General features: G+C 38.4%; 1 protein-coding gene across 1 annotated transcript in view; it reads left to right on the forward strand.

The window, feature by feature from the left end:
• Positions 1 to 15,134, forward strand: part of POF1B (POF1B actin binding protein) — an 84,346-nt gene that overhangs the window by 7,279 nt on the left and 61,933 nt on the right. Inside the window, exons 3-4 of the mRNA XM_066249671.1 lie at positions 9,765 to 9,839; positions 13,312 to 13,392. Of these exons, the coding sequence (XP_066105768.1) occupies positions 9,765 to 9,839; positions 13,312 to 13,392 (156 nt within the window). The remainder of the gene's footprint in view (positions 1 to 9,764; positions 9,840 to 13,311; positions 13,393 to 15,134) is intronic.

Genomic DNA, 15,134 nt, shown 5'->3' on the forward strand with positions numbered 1-15,134 from the left:
AGAGTGATGTTTTTAGTAGAAGAATTAATTTAACATTTAATAAAAATAACTTGAATGGAAGATTTTTATGTATGTATGCATTTCTTTATCTTTTAGTCTGTGTAATTTTTCTAGAACCCTACTTTTTGACAGATCAAGGGTTAAGAAGAGTAACAAGATGAACAATATCCCCCCCTTCTTAAAACATATCTTTCTTTCTTTTGGGTCCATGATCTGGGTTTTATAGTCTCTCTGGAACTGCCTATCTACTTTAATTTACTGAATTTTTAAACTTTAATGAGGAAAGTTTGGATATCATAACCATTTTTAAAGATGAGTTAACCAAGGCACAGAGATGTTATGTGACTTGCTCAAGTTGATACAGCTAGTACATGGTAGAACTAAGATTTAAATCTTGCAGTCTAGCTGTGGGTCCATGTTTGTAACCACCACAAGATGCTGTGTATTCCTGGTCTACATGTTTGACTCTTATTTATGTTACACAGTCTCAAATATTTGATTCCTATTTGTAATCTATGATATTTTTTAAGCAAAAGAGAGAGACAGAGAGACAGACAGGGATAGACAGGAAGGGAGAGAGATGAGAAGCATCAACTCATAGTTGCAGCTCCTTAGTTGTTCATGGATTGCTTTCTCATATGTTCCTTGACTAGGGGGTTCCAACTGAGCCAGTGACCCCTTGCTCAAGCCAATGACCTTGGGCTTCAAGCCAGTGACCTTGGGCCCAAACCAGTGACCATGAGGTTATGTCTAGGATCCCACACTCAAGCTAGTGAGCCCGCAATCAAGCCAGAGACCTTGGAGTTTCAAACCTGGGTCCTGAGCATCCCAGGTTGACACTATCCACTGTGCCACTGCCTGGTCAGGCTGTGATTATTTTCTTATAGGTGCTCCTATTATGAACCACCTAAACTCTCTTGGCACATAAGCCAGGGCATAAATAAATAATGTAAATGAGCTTCTCAATGCTTTTAAAATACTTTATCAAGAAAGCAGATACTGTTTGTTGCTGTTCAGAACTGTTTTCTTTTTCTCATAAATTTTATTGATTCTTTTGTCTAAAAATATATAAGGCTCCATCACTAGGTAATACGTTGATTAATTTTTAGTTGTTTAAGGCTCATAAATGCTTTGGCAGAACTTTGATGGATATATTATGGAGAAATAAAATTGGCTTATACCTTATTGTGGGAATTATGATCTCAGCAGTAAAATGGCATTTAATTTGTAATTTGGAACCTTATAAAAATCTTTGACTATCAAGTTCCAAAGTTAAGTTCAGACCCCTTGCCTCGATGTCAAAGGGCCTCTTGAGGGTGGCCCCATTTTACTTTGACTATCTCATGTCCTCCTGCTCTCTTCCACCATGTGTTCTAGGCACACTGTACTGCTCTCCGTTTCACAAAAAAAATCTTGAGCATTTTTCTTCCCTCCCAACCCATCTGCTTTGTTCATTCCATTTCCTACTCTAGCCACATTCACCCTTTCCTCACATTTCTTTCTTTTCCTTTTTTTAACCAGAGATGAGAGAGAGAGAGAGAGAGAGAGAGAGAGAGAGAGAGAGAGAGGAAGAAAGGGAGAGAGATGAGAAGCATCAATTCATAGTTGCAGCACCTTAGTTGTTCACTGATGGCTTTCTCATATGTGTTGATTGGGGGACTCCAGCTCAGCCAGTGACCCTTTGCTCAGGCCAGTGACCTTGAGCTCAAGCCAGCGACCATAGGGTCATATTTATGACCCGTTGCTCAAGCCACAGACCCTGTGCTCAAGCTGGATGACCCTGCACTCAAGCTGGCCAACTCAGCATTTTGAACCTAGGTCCTCAGCATCCCAGGTCAACACTCTATCCACTGTGCCACTGCCTGGTCAGACTTTCCTCACATTTTGCTGGAATTCTACCTATCCCTCAAAGTCCTTCTGGCATGTTATCTGCTTTGAAACACCTTCTCGAACTGTAAACCTTTCTGACCTCTCCTCAGTTCAGGGCCCCACTCCTAAATCCATTCCAGATGTGGTCTCCTTTTACAGCGAGCATCTCTTTTGATTATTTAACTATACGTACTCATATAAAATATATTACTTCTGTTTTCCTTCTTCCCCACCATGAACTGTTGAAGGTTGAGGGTTTTTTTTTAATCAAGCCTCAAACACAAATCAACATAAATGTTTTGGGGAATGGAAATCCTCTTTCTCTCAGTCTGCTCTGTCCCCTCCCCTTCTCTGTGCTCCCTCTCTCTGTGATTATGGACTGTAAACCTGAATGTGGCTGTCAGCATTGCCTTTAATAAAGATTTATGACAAGAATTTGTTTGTGAGTTTCACTCTTTTATGTCCTCCTTTTGAACTGAAAATGAATAGTAAGACACAAATTGCCTCTTTAGAAAAGTGAGCAACACATTAACTATAAGGAACCATTTTATAAGTCAATTAGTTTTCCATTCTGGTTCTGTGTCCCATTAAGCATCTGGATCTGACTTGTTTATATTTGATTTATACTTTTCTCCCTATGGACAAATGCTTATGATTATTTATTATGTCAACTGCTACTAAAAGATTAGTGATTCTGAGGTATTATTTTATAATTTCCCTGGGATTTGTTATGATACTTCCTTTAAGCAATTAGCTTGAAGGTGTTAATTTGCTTATAAAGTTAGTCCTTCTGCCTCCCCTGGTATTGAAATCTGTCTAGGTGAAGTGATTTTATTTATTGAATCTTACTCAGTTATTCTGGAATTGGTTTAGTTATGTGTCCCAAAACTCCCTCATAAAAACTACTAGTATTGTTCAGTACTCATCCACACACCAAAGTATCAATAGATTTAGAATTTTACAAAAAAATATTTTTGTACTCAAACATAGTATTTACTCATTTCTCTTCTAACAGAAACTTCAGCTTGGATGCGTAGGTTCCTGCATAAAATTATTTTTAAATTTTCACAAATGTAGTGACATCTAAGAATAGTTCTCTATGAAGTTGTTTATTCATTTATTTTTTATGTTTTATTCAGTGAGAGGAGGGGAGGGAGACAGACTCCTGCATGCAGCCTGACCGGGATCCACCAAGCAAGCCCACTAGGGGGCAATGCTCTGCCCATCTGGGGTATTACTCCATTTCTCATCAACCGAACTGTTCTTAGTGCCCGAGGCAAAGGCCATGGAGCTATCCTCAGCGCCTGGGGCCAACTTGCTCAAATCAGTTGAGACATGGCTGCAGGAGAGTGAGAGAGAAAGAGAGAGAGAGAAGGAGAAGAAGGAGGGGTGGAGAAGCAGATAAGTGCTTCTCCTGTGTGCCCTGACTGGGAATCAAACCCGGGACAGCCACATGCTGGGCCAACACTCTACCACTGAGTCAACCAGCCAGGGCTTACTACAGAGTTGTTTAAATCCCCTACAAATATATCATATTTCTCTTCTATTCAAAACTCTCAAAAACACTTAGTATCTTTGAATTTCTTCCTCTGACTTTCAACACCCTTCACTATCCGGCTTTTATGGACTTTTGGTGTTATATGTTTCAACCAAAATGTAAACTGTTGTTCTCTAAATGTAGCCTTACTTTTCCACAATGATGACTTTGCTCTTGTAAACCCTGAAAGGACCCTATTTTCCAGTCTCACTATCTAGATGTGTTGAAATCTTTTCAAATTTTCAAGACCTTCCTCAAGTGTAACCTTGTGATGGAATTTCAGATCCTCCCAGGGGGAAGCTTGCTCTTAGCCCTCAAAACTTTCACAATAAGTTTTTCCACGGCTTGGATCTTCGTGCCACAGCCTGGTTTGGCTGTTTGTACCGCAGCCTGGAACTATTCACTCCCTATGCCCGCCTTAGTTTCTATATTCTCAGTTCTCAGTGAAAGCCATCCTGTTTGGATTAGAGAGGAAGGTGGAGCATTTCTTACTCCTTATTTCCCCCGGAGTTTGACCATATATTTAGCCAATCTTTCGCTCGATCCTACCTTCGGGTGTGTTGTGAAGCATCTGAAGACTCCAAGGATAGGTTTTTCTGTTTCTGGTTGAAGAACTTGTTGAGTTTATGGGGAGATTTTCGGTATCGCTTCCTACCGCGCCATCACTGTGACGTCATCCCACAATAAGTTTTTTATAGAGGAAGAGGAGAAAGAGGAAAAGGAAGAGGAGGAGGAGGAAGAGGAGAAGGGGGGGGCTGTCACAGCTTTCCTAAAGTTGAAAATCATTACTTTAGGCAATGTGAGAAAGGATGCCTGAGCCCACCAAATTACATATAAAATTATTTTTCGCCATACCTCAACCTAAATAAAGTTGCCAGTGAGATGATATTTATGGACGTAGCAAATCTGTGCCACAGGAGTAAATGACTCGATCTTATGCTGAATGTTTGAGCAGAAACGCTAGGGCTTTCCTGCAAAACAGAAGTGCTAAAGTGATATGAGGAATAAGAAAAAATTATGTTTTAGTTTAGAGGCTTCAAAGTACACTTTATAAATATAGTATGCAGTTTATAAAAAATCTATTGGATTTGTAGAAGTTTAAGTTATTGAATCAGAGCCATTCTGTGACACAGCTACTCTCGGGGGATCTCTTGTTTTCAGGCACCCAAAAGTTGCCTTTGACAGTAAATATCAACAAGGACAAATATCTAGCCTCCTATTATGAGGAGTAGTCATATTTAACACTAGAATTATGTTTCACAACTTGGAAAGCAGAAAATATAATCACATATGCTATATAGGTGGCAAAGAATAGTGATTAAGAGTATGAGTTCTAGCCTCACCTGTGCTAGCGCAGTGGATATAGCATTGACCTGGAATGCTGAGGTCGCTGGTTCGAGGCCCTGGGCTTGCCTGGTTGAGGCACATACAACAGGCAATCAATGAACAACTTAAATGAAGTAGCTAGGAGTTGATGGCTTCTTGCTCCCCCACTCCTCATAAAATTAATAAAATATATTTTTTAATATGACTTCTGGAGTCATGGTGCTTGAGTTTTAGCTCTAACACCTTAGCATTAACTGTGATTTTCATCTAGTTTTTTAACCCCTCTTTATCTAATTCTATTCAAATGTAAAGTATGGGTAGAGCAGTATCTTCCTCATAGAGTTATTTTGGATGTTAAGATAATCTGTGTACCGTCTTTGGCATAGGGAGCTTTTAATAGGTGTTAGATATCATCATCATCAAAGGAAAACAAGACTAGCAAGTTCAAAGTATTATCCAAATGTTTTGTCTCTGTGGAAAAAACTTTGGGAATGATTTCTTGTCTTCACAGAATGTTAGAAATAGAGAGTTTAAGATCCTATAATCCACATACCCACATCCTATTTTCCACTCGGGAAACCAAGGCTCAAGGGGGTGACATAAGTTGTCTGATACCCTACAACTGACTGGCAGTATAACTTGAAGTGGGCCACAGGGCTTCTGACTCCATGCCCTGTCTCTTTCCACTCCACTACTATAATCACCACCACTCCTTCCCCAACTTGTAATTTATTATAAAGAACATGCAGTTGTGGCACAGAGGGCATAACAACAAAAGATGTAGCTATTCATTGAATGTAATGATTTCAGCATGAAGGATTTAGGTAAGCCATATATAGATCAGCGACACTGAAAATTAAACACCAATACAGGTGATCAAGAGGGAAGTTAGGCTCGTATTTCTGGGGTGCCCTTAAAACCAAGGAATCCTCTTTATTCTCAAACATTTACGGTTACTTCCTATGGACAAGTCAATGGTTAGTTAGGGGATAACTTGCTGTAATCCAGCCTGGAGCTAAATACCACCAAAGTACCTTCTATCATCATTATATAAGATGTTCATTTTGGACAATTACTCAAACTACCTTACCTAATTCTGTAGACTTCCAGAGAGAGAAAAAGGATTTTCTATAGCAAGTCTTCCTGAAATTAATGGACTTTACATTCAGATAGTTTTTTCCCACCTTATAACCAGTCTAACACTGCTACAATTCCAGTTCATGCCAGTCAGCAGTGTATGCCTTACTGTCCTCAACACATATTAATTAAGCTGCCACCTTAGTATTTTACATTTTGTAGCTATCCTGTTTGCCTTTTTTTTATGACAGTTGTCAGACACATTTGTCTAGGTCAATTTAAATAATGAAGACTCCAAATAGGAAAGTTATAATTTATGTAATTAATGTAACAACTTTCTAACTATAGGAAATGTGAATTTTTATTTTAGAATAAGACTAGTCTTTTTGCAAATGTACCAAGTTGCCTTTTTAAATATTTACTATCTTGGCATCTGAATAAAGTAACCCTGCCTATACTATGAGAAGTAAATATCCTACAGCTTTGACATATAAATATATACAGAGGTGGATATAGATGCAGATATGTGCGTGTTTTGTTTGTTTGTGTGTGTGTGTATAGTCCTACTTGTGTTACTTTCTGCAAGTTTATATAACTCAGCAATGCACTCTTATCTCTTTTTTTTTTCTGAAGTTGGAAACGGGGAGAGACAGTCAGACAGACTCCCGCATGCGCCCGACCGGGATCCACCCGGCACGCCCACCAGGGGCGACGCTCTGCCCACCAGGGGGCGATGCTCTGGGCATCGCTCTGCCGTGACCAGAGCCACTCTAGCGCCTGGGGCAGAGGCCAAGGAGCCATCCCCAGTGCCCGGGCCATCTTTGCTCCAATGGAGCCTTGGCTGCAGGAGGGGAAGAGAGAGACAGAGAGGAAAGAGGGGGTGGGGGTGGAGAAGCAAATGGGCGCTTCTCCTATGTGCCCTGGCCGGGAATCGAACCCGGGTCCCCCACACGCCAGGCCGACGCTCTACCACTGAGCCAACCGGCCAGGGCCGCACTCTTATCTTAAAAGCAAGTCTATTTGGTTAGTAAGTTTAATTCTGTTTAACTTGCTTATGTCATATAATCTGAATTGGTTAAAGAGCGGAAGGAAGAACTATAATATATAGAGCACCTACCAGGCACCAGACAGTATACACAAACTGTCTTCTCAAAATAGTCCTAGTACTAGTAGCCCCAGTCAACAAAGGCTAAGAGGCTGAGGAAAAGCACCCCCCAGATGTGAGTAGCTTCATGTCCTGCTGGTGGATGAACACTGACATAATCATTTGGGAATTAATTTGCAGTGTATGTTAAAACAAATAGCACATGTACTCTGTGCCCCAGCAGTGCCATTCTGCAGGATTTTAGAGAAATAATCACATGCACCAGAATGCTCATTGTACTATAGAGAAAACCCGCAAACAATTTAAACTTTGATAAATAGGGTAACAAATAAGCATTAGGGAACATTATGTGTTTTTAAAATGTTTTTTATCTCTTTCAGATATTAAATGTATAACAGGGTGACATTGATCTCTAAGAACACATAAGTTCCAGGTGAACATCTCCATATCACGTGAACTATTCAATGCATTGTGTGCCCATCACCCAAAGTCAAACCACTTTCTGACACCAGATATTTGGCTCCCTTTAATTCCCTCCCCCTCTTCCTCTCTCCCTGGTAACCACTTCGCTTCACTGTTTTCTTTTCTTTTTTTTTTACATGAGAGAAGGGGAGATAGAGAGACAAAGTCCTGCGTGCGCCCTGACTGGGATCCACTCAGGAACCCCTTTCTGGGGCCGATGCTTGAACCAACCGAGAGAGAGAAAGGGGAAAGGTAGGGGGAGAGAAGCAGATGGTCACTTCTTCTGTTTGTCCTGACCAGGGATCAAATCCAGGACTTCCATGCCCCAGACAACGCTCTATCCATGGAGTAAACCAGCCAGGGCCATCATTTCACTTTTGCCTATGTCCTTGAGTCTCAGTTTTATATCCCACCTATGTGTGAAATCATATGGTCCTTATCTGATTTACCGGTACTTATTTTTCAATAATGAATTAAGACATATCTAATCTATAATACAAAAGATATTGTTTGGTTCACATTGCAGAGTAATAAAACAATTATTTATACATACATGTGCATGTAAAGATACACCTGTCAATGATGGATATTTTGGATTAAGAAATTTCGCTGGAGGGAGGGTGGTTAAGGAAGGTGTTTGACCTCATGGGGGGGAGATCTGTAAAACAATCCAGGTTAGAACATGTTCCTCTGCTATTTCATGACTAAAAGCACATCCTGGTTTTTCTGAGCTCTTGGAACCTGCTCCTGCTGGATCTAAGGGTTTTCCCAAACTGAAGAACACGTATCTGTTTAGTCTGTTATCTTGAATTCTCTGCATTTGTCAAGCAATTTGCTCAGCAGGAGCAATTTGGAAATCTGGGAACACATTCAAGGCTTCCTTGCAACATTAAGCTCACATTATTGCTCCTGATGTACAGGGAGAGGGGAATGAACACGTTACAAGTTGAACCAAAAGAAAATCAAAAGAAAAAACACAGTGTGCAGAATATTTGGCAATTTGAGTAAATGCATCCTCCTGTTTTAAGAACAGAACAGTGCATTGCACCTACATTGCAGCTGGACTTCCATGGGAGTCTACCAATGTTTCTTTTGTATGCCTGTATTCTGATTTTTTAAATTTAATTTAATTTTATTTATTCATTTTAGAGAGGAGGGGGGAAAGAGAGAGAGAGAGAGAGAGAGAGAGAGAGAGAGAGAGAGAAGGGAGAGAGATTGGGGAGGAGCTGGAAGCATCAACTCCCATATGTGCCTTGACCAGGCAAGCCCAGGGTTTCGAACCGGCGACCTCAGCATTTCCAGGTCGACGCTTTATCCACTGCGCCACCACAAGTCAGGCCTGTATTCTGATTTTTAATAGTCTCCTTGTTTTAAAGAAAAAATACCTTTATTGTTATGGGAGAGTACATCCTGTAGTGGTGTTATTGGTTGTAAATTATAGTGATGTATGAAGAGATTAAATAATGCTATCAACTCTATGCACACTAGTAAAGCTAGGAATCTTTGCTCATTTGAGAAAAAAAATAAAGAATGCCAAGATAATCAATAGAGTGACTTTTCTCCTCTCATTACTAAAATCATACTCTCACTTTTGTGGATTGTTTCAAAACATCAAAAACTACTCTTTGAAATTAAACCAGAAGAAGGCCAGATGAAGCATAATTAAGAGTCAGCTTAAAGGAATCTAAGGGCAGTACTCTTAGTTGAATTTTCAAAGGGAGTTTCCTATATTGATTCAAGAATATTTACATTCAATTCTTTTTTAATAGAAAGAGGGACAGACACACAGGAAGGGAGAGAGATGAGAAGTATCAACTGGTAGTTGTGGCACCTTAGTTATTCATTGATTGCTTCTCATATGTGCTTTGACCAGTGGGGGGGGTGGACTCCAGCCAAGCCAGTGACCCCTTGCTCAAGCCAGCAAATTGGTGCTCAAGCTGACGACCCTGAGGTACCAAACCTGGTCCTCAGCATCCCGAGTCAATGCTCTATCTACTGCACCACCACCTGGTCAGGCTACATTCAAAGTTTTTGATCAATAAATTCTGTATCCTATTAATTGCAGACATATTATACATTGGGGTGTATATTAGCAGATTTGTCAAATAAGAAAAAAAGGGGATGCAACCACCTAAAAGTACAAAAAGGATGCATCATCATAAAAACACTTTTGAAATTATTTTATCATTAGGCTATTTGTAAAGCTGACAAAGCAATTCGGTATTGTGCTCTTTGGATAGATAGACATCATCTAGGAAAACATAAAATAAGATTTTTTTCTAATAAATTGGGTTATTATAAAAATAAAGAAAACACTTCAAGAACATAGATATTCACATGACACTGCACTGTAGCAATTTCTGAACGCTTTTCTGTTTCTCTCAACAGGAACTCCATTCTCCAACACTGAAAATTTCTACTTGTGCCCCAAGCACTCTACACATAACCCCCAATACTGACCAGGTAAAAGGTTTTATAGATTAGCTTATTTTCTTGTTATGTAAGCCTTGCTCATTTGTTTAAACTATACTGCTCACAAAATTTAGAGAATCAGGGAACGTGCAGATACTCCACTACTTTCAACTTTTTGTATAGTGCATTTCCACCAATGAAATAACAATTGGTTTTGCATCTCATTTGCATAATGAACAACTTTCTTTGACTTGTCGTTTGCTTTTCTGATGTTCTTCTTTAATAAAAAAATGCTTTTTTCGCTTTTTTTATCACTTCATATTCATTTTGAAATATCCTCTAATTTTTATGAGCAGTGCATCTCTAGCCCTCATAAGGCTATATACACATTCTAAAATGTCAGGGACAAAGAACTCAAAAACCATTTCTCACATGTCAGCTCACCCCATCAGGGAATGGGAAGCAAGTGCTGAAATAATTGCTGGGACCCGAGATTTTTCAGTTACATTGTCTACCCAGTCTGATTGCTTTTAGTTTGAGTGCAGTTTATTTTTAGCCAAGGATCTCCTTGTGATTATGTATATTTTAAGAATCTTAAATTTGAGCGCAAATGAAGTACACAGATTTTGAATTGATTGCGGGTCTAACTGTGAGAGAGATAGTACTATCATTTTACATTCAGAGGGAATAATTTGCAGGGTAAGAATCCGACTTTCTCAAAAGGTCATAATTTAAAAGACACAAGGTTTTAGATTCCTTAGTATTTATGAGCTAATAATTCCACTTTAAAGATTATTCTTGAACCTACACAGTATATCTTTAAAAGGTACTATAATCACAATTAAATACCATATTAACAAATACATGCTTAATGAGCTAATCACCATATCTCAAAAAGTAAATTCTAAGAACTTAAAATTTAAAACATCCAACGTTGTTACTACATAGGAGGGGAGTATAAAGTATATGGGATTTGGAAAATAAGAGAAAGACTCTGTTCTAAGGAAACAGCACTGCCCAGAGGAGGTGCCAGAGAGTAAGCTTGGACAGTATAGGGACAGATGGACAAAGACTGGTCTTTAGAACTTGGATACAGTAAGGAAAATGTGATACAGGCAGTCCTTGGGTTACAACAGTCTTGACATACAATGTTTCAAGTTTACAGTGCTCACTCCCATAAAACCTTAAAAAATTGAGATGTGAGTGTTTTGATTTATGCTGTTAGCATTGTACTTTTTTATTTAACTTAATTTTTAAAGAATTTATTTATTTTAGAGAGGAGAGAGAGAGAAAGAAGGGGGGAGGAGCAGGGACCATCAACTCCCATATGTGCCTTGACCATGCAAGTCCATTGTTTCAAACTCGTGACCTCAGCATTCCCAGTCAACACTATTCATTGTGTCACCACAGGTCAGGTGCATTGTACTTTTTTTTACACTCATTTTTTGTCATTTTTTTCAGTTACTACAGTATAGTGTACACTACAGTATATTTATATCCTTTTTTTCTGTGGTTCAGTTAGGCTTTTATATTATAGATTATGATTTTACACATGTATTAGGATAGGTAAGTGACTTAGGCTAGGACTAGGATATGTTTCAACTTAAACCAAAATTTGGGTTATGTCACTGTCGTAGGAATGGAACTGTGTTGTAACCTGAGGACTCCCTAATATTATGTTGAACAAATAAGATTAGCAAAGAAAAGTTTGCCTACCTCTTCCAAATTTGGCTTAACCTAGAGCTAGATCAATTAAAGTCATGCATTTAGTCAGCAAAATTTGCTAGTACTGAGCATGTACCAAATATTGCAAAAAGATGAATTAGAGTCAATCATTATTCTCAAAGAGCTCACAGACTAGAATGGGTCACATGCATGGCAAAACATAAGACAGTAGAGAAAAAGCTACAGTTGAGTTAAGAATGGAGTCCTAGAGGCCTACCAAGATGAAATTCCCTAGGAAAGGTGAGCCCACTCAAATCACAGTGCTGTTCACTATACTCAAATCCAGTCAGAAAATTGCATTAGCTGTTTTTTTCTATATAATAAAAGGGTTTTAAAATTGGGTTTATTGTATATTTTGTATCTCACAATAAAAATTAGTGTTTATTGTAGAATCCAGGCACTATAAAAATATATAAAGAAAGAAAATAAAACTCACTCATGATCCCTTGCCCTACCCAGAGATACTAACTACTCTTAGCATTTTGTTTTATTTTATTCAAATACAAAATTGCAGTCACACTATATGTGCAGTTTTATAGTTTCATTTTCTACTTAACCTTATATAAGAAGAGCTTTTTTCATGTAAATTTGTATTACTCAAGAGGGTGATTTTGATGGTTACATATTTCTGTTTATATGTGACTATTATTATTATTATTATTTTATTTCAGCGTGCGTGCACATGAAAGAGAGGGACAGACAGATAAGAAGGGAGAGAGATGAGAGAAGGCATCTATTCTTCATTGGGCACCTTAGTTGTTCATTGACTGCTTTCTCATCTGTGCCTTGACTGGGGGGCTCAAATTGAACCAGTGACCCCTTGCTCAAGCCAGTGACCTTGGGCTTCAAGCCAGCGACCTTTGAGCTCAAACCAGTGACCATGGGGTCATGTCTATGATCCCACACTCAAGCTGGTGAATGCACACTCAAGCCGGATGAACTGATGCTCAAGCTGGCTACCTCAGGGTTTCAAACCTGGGTCCTCAGTGTCTCAAGCTGATGCTGTACTCACTGTGCCACTGCCTGGTCAGGCTATATGTTATTATTTAATCTTTCCTTTCTCTGTAGTAAAGTAATCTTACTGTGCCTTATTAGTATTAGTGTTTAAAAAATTCTCTAGTTAAAATATGGTACTCTTTTATATTTATTTGATTCTTAGTTTGGTTGAATACTTTCTGTTATTAAATAACCATTTTCTTTTTTCCCATTTGCTTTTCTTTTACTATAAATGTTCATGTCTTTTGCTTATTCTTCTATTAATGTGGAGATTTTTTCTTATTGAGGCATAATTCCCACTGTATTTGTATTAACTCTTTTTTCATCATAAGTTTGCAAATATCTTTGTTTTAGTCTTTTATCTCCCTTTTAATGTTATTTGTGGCCCTCCTCACTACTACACTGAAGATTTACATATTTAATACATACATTTATTTCTCTTCAAAAATAGAATGGGTTTTTAGAACCAAAGAGCTAATTAATAAATACTAAGCTATATTTTTCTAATCATGTGAGAGCATTTACAATGAAAACTATTTTGAAACTTTCATCAGCTATGATTTAGAATGTGCGATGAATTCATCATGAAATGAATGTAATAGAAATACCTAGCTCCATGCTGAGCATAGAACTATAGACTCTTATATGTTTTTAAGCCTGAAATTAACTAAAATACAAATTCAAATGTCATCATTTATGCAAATGACTAAAATTTTTACTCTGAAAATTGCTCCCTAATATTACTGTTGGCTCCAAGGTCACTGAAAAACTATTATATGTATTTTGTATCGTTTCTTCACAGGAAATCCTTTCTCCAACAGTGAAAGTCACTACATATCCACAGACCACTATTAGAAGATATATAGTACAAAATCCTGAACAGGTAATCTGTCACGCAAACGCTTGTCCCAACCTATAATTTCTTAGAAGTTGATAACTTAAACAGCATATGTGAGTCAGTTACTATGTCCCTAAAATTAGATTATTGGACTTTCTTCTGGTTATAAGTTAACTTCTAATCGTCTTTAATACTAGACAACCCTGTGCCTATACATTCTGACTCAGAACTGCAGCGCTTCCAAGCATCATGGAAATTCTTGAACTATAAAGTCTTTCTATTCCCTGTTGCTCCACCCCTGTGCTCAAAGGATTTTTATGTACTTTGAACCAAAGGAAAAAGGGACAAAGTTCTTCTAAAGGCTTCACATAAAAACTATCAGTTGTTATATCAGGGGCTGGAGTCTTTAGTCTACGTAGATATGCCACTAAGATACAGGTTAAGAAGAAAATGGAAAGTTAAAAGTTCCAAAGTGTCCCACAACTTTGTTCCATATGGTATAAACTTTTGTACCTGTCGATGAGCTCTTTTGAAAATTACACATATATATAAAAAAAAGAAAATTACACATATATTAGCAAGACAAAGGGAGACAGACAGACAGACAGAGAAGGAGAGAGATGAGAAACATCAATTCTTCATTGTGTCACCTTAGTTATTCATTGGTTGCTTTCTCACATGTGCCTTGACTGGGGGGCTCCAGCCAAGCCAGTGACCTCTTGCTCAAGCCAGAGACCTTAGGCTCAAACCATGACCTTAGGCTTCAAGCCAGAGACTCTGCACTCAAGCTGGTGAGCTCCCATTCAAGCCAGTGTCTTCGAGGTTTTGAACCTGGGTCCTCTGCATCCCAGGCTGATTATCTAGCTGCTGTGCCACCGCCTGGTAAGGTTCATAATTATATTTTTAAATAAAATGTATAACCTTATATTTTATAAACTAGGATGTTATTATCTGTCTAATTTTGAGAATACAATTAAGAAAACTATGCCCCACAGTAATAATTCTTTCTTTTTTATTATTGATTTTAATTTATTGTGTTTACATAGATTCTAGTGTCTTTCTCAAAAATGCAGCACACATGTGAGCATGTGCACACACACGGCCCTCCATTAGCGGCAAGAGGAGGTCCTTCTAAGGGGTTATAAGGACAAATGTTTCACAAATAGAACCAGTGTGCCCCAGATAATAACACAGAAGTTCCTCGCTTTATTCTGTATTATATATGTTCACTATTGCAAAAAACAATCCTTCTTTTTCTCACAAAGTACATTTCATCATTTGTTTTAGTTGTGAAAACCAAAGAGTTAAATTAGGGCAACACACACTTGGTACTCTTCGAAGTGGATGGGGAGAGTGTACTCTTGCTTTGCTTGTACCTAACTTCTTTCTTCTTTTTTTTCTTTATTTTAAAATCATTTTCTCATGTTCTCTTAGCTAAGGAGGCTGCTAGTTGTATTTATGTGTGTGTATGAACCTGTGAGCATGTGGTCTCTGCGTTGGACGTGATTGTTTCAGATATTTGCTTAAGTTTTCATAGATCTTTGTAAATATCAAAAGAGAATATGATTCCAGCCAAGTGCTGCTTGCTCCTTCCTTTGCAGAATCAAATGTTTAAGCAACAAGTCTGAAAAGTGTGTGGGGGACAGAGGCCGTGCAGAGGCCGTGAGTAGAGCCTGGAGGGGGGGGGAGTGCCTCCTTCTCATGCACACTGGAACATGTGAATATTTGGATGCATATTTTATATGATAACCTTGGCTTTCAAGTAATTAATTCAAGAGAGTGATTTT

Source organism: Saccopteryx bilineata, chromosome X (assembly GCF_036850765.1).
Source record: "Saccopteryx bilineata isolate mSacBil1 chromosome X, mSacBil1_pri_phased_curated, whole genome shotgun sequence".
Lineage (NCBI taxonomy): Eukaryota > Metazoa > Chordata > Mammalia > Chiroptera > Emballonuridae > Saccopteryx > Saccopteryx bilineata.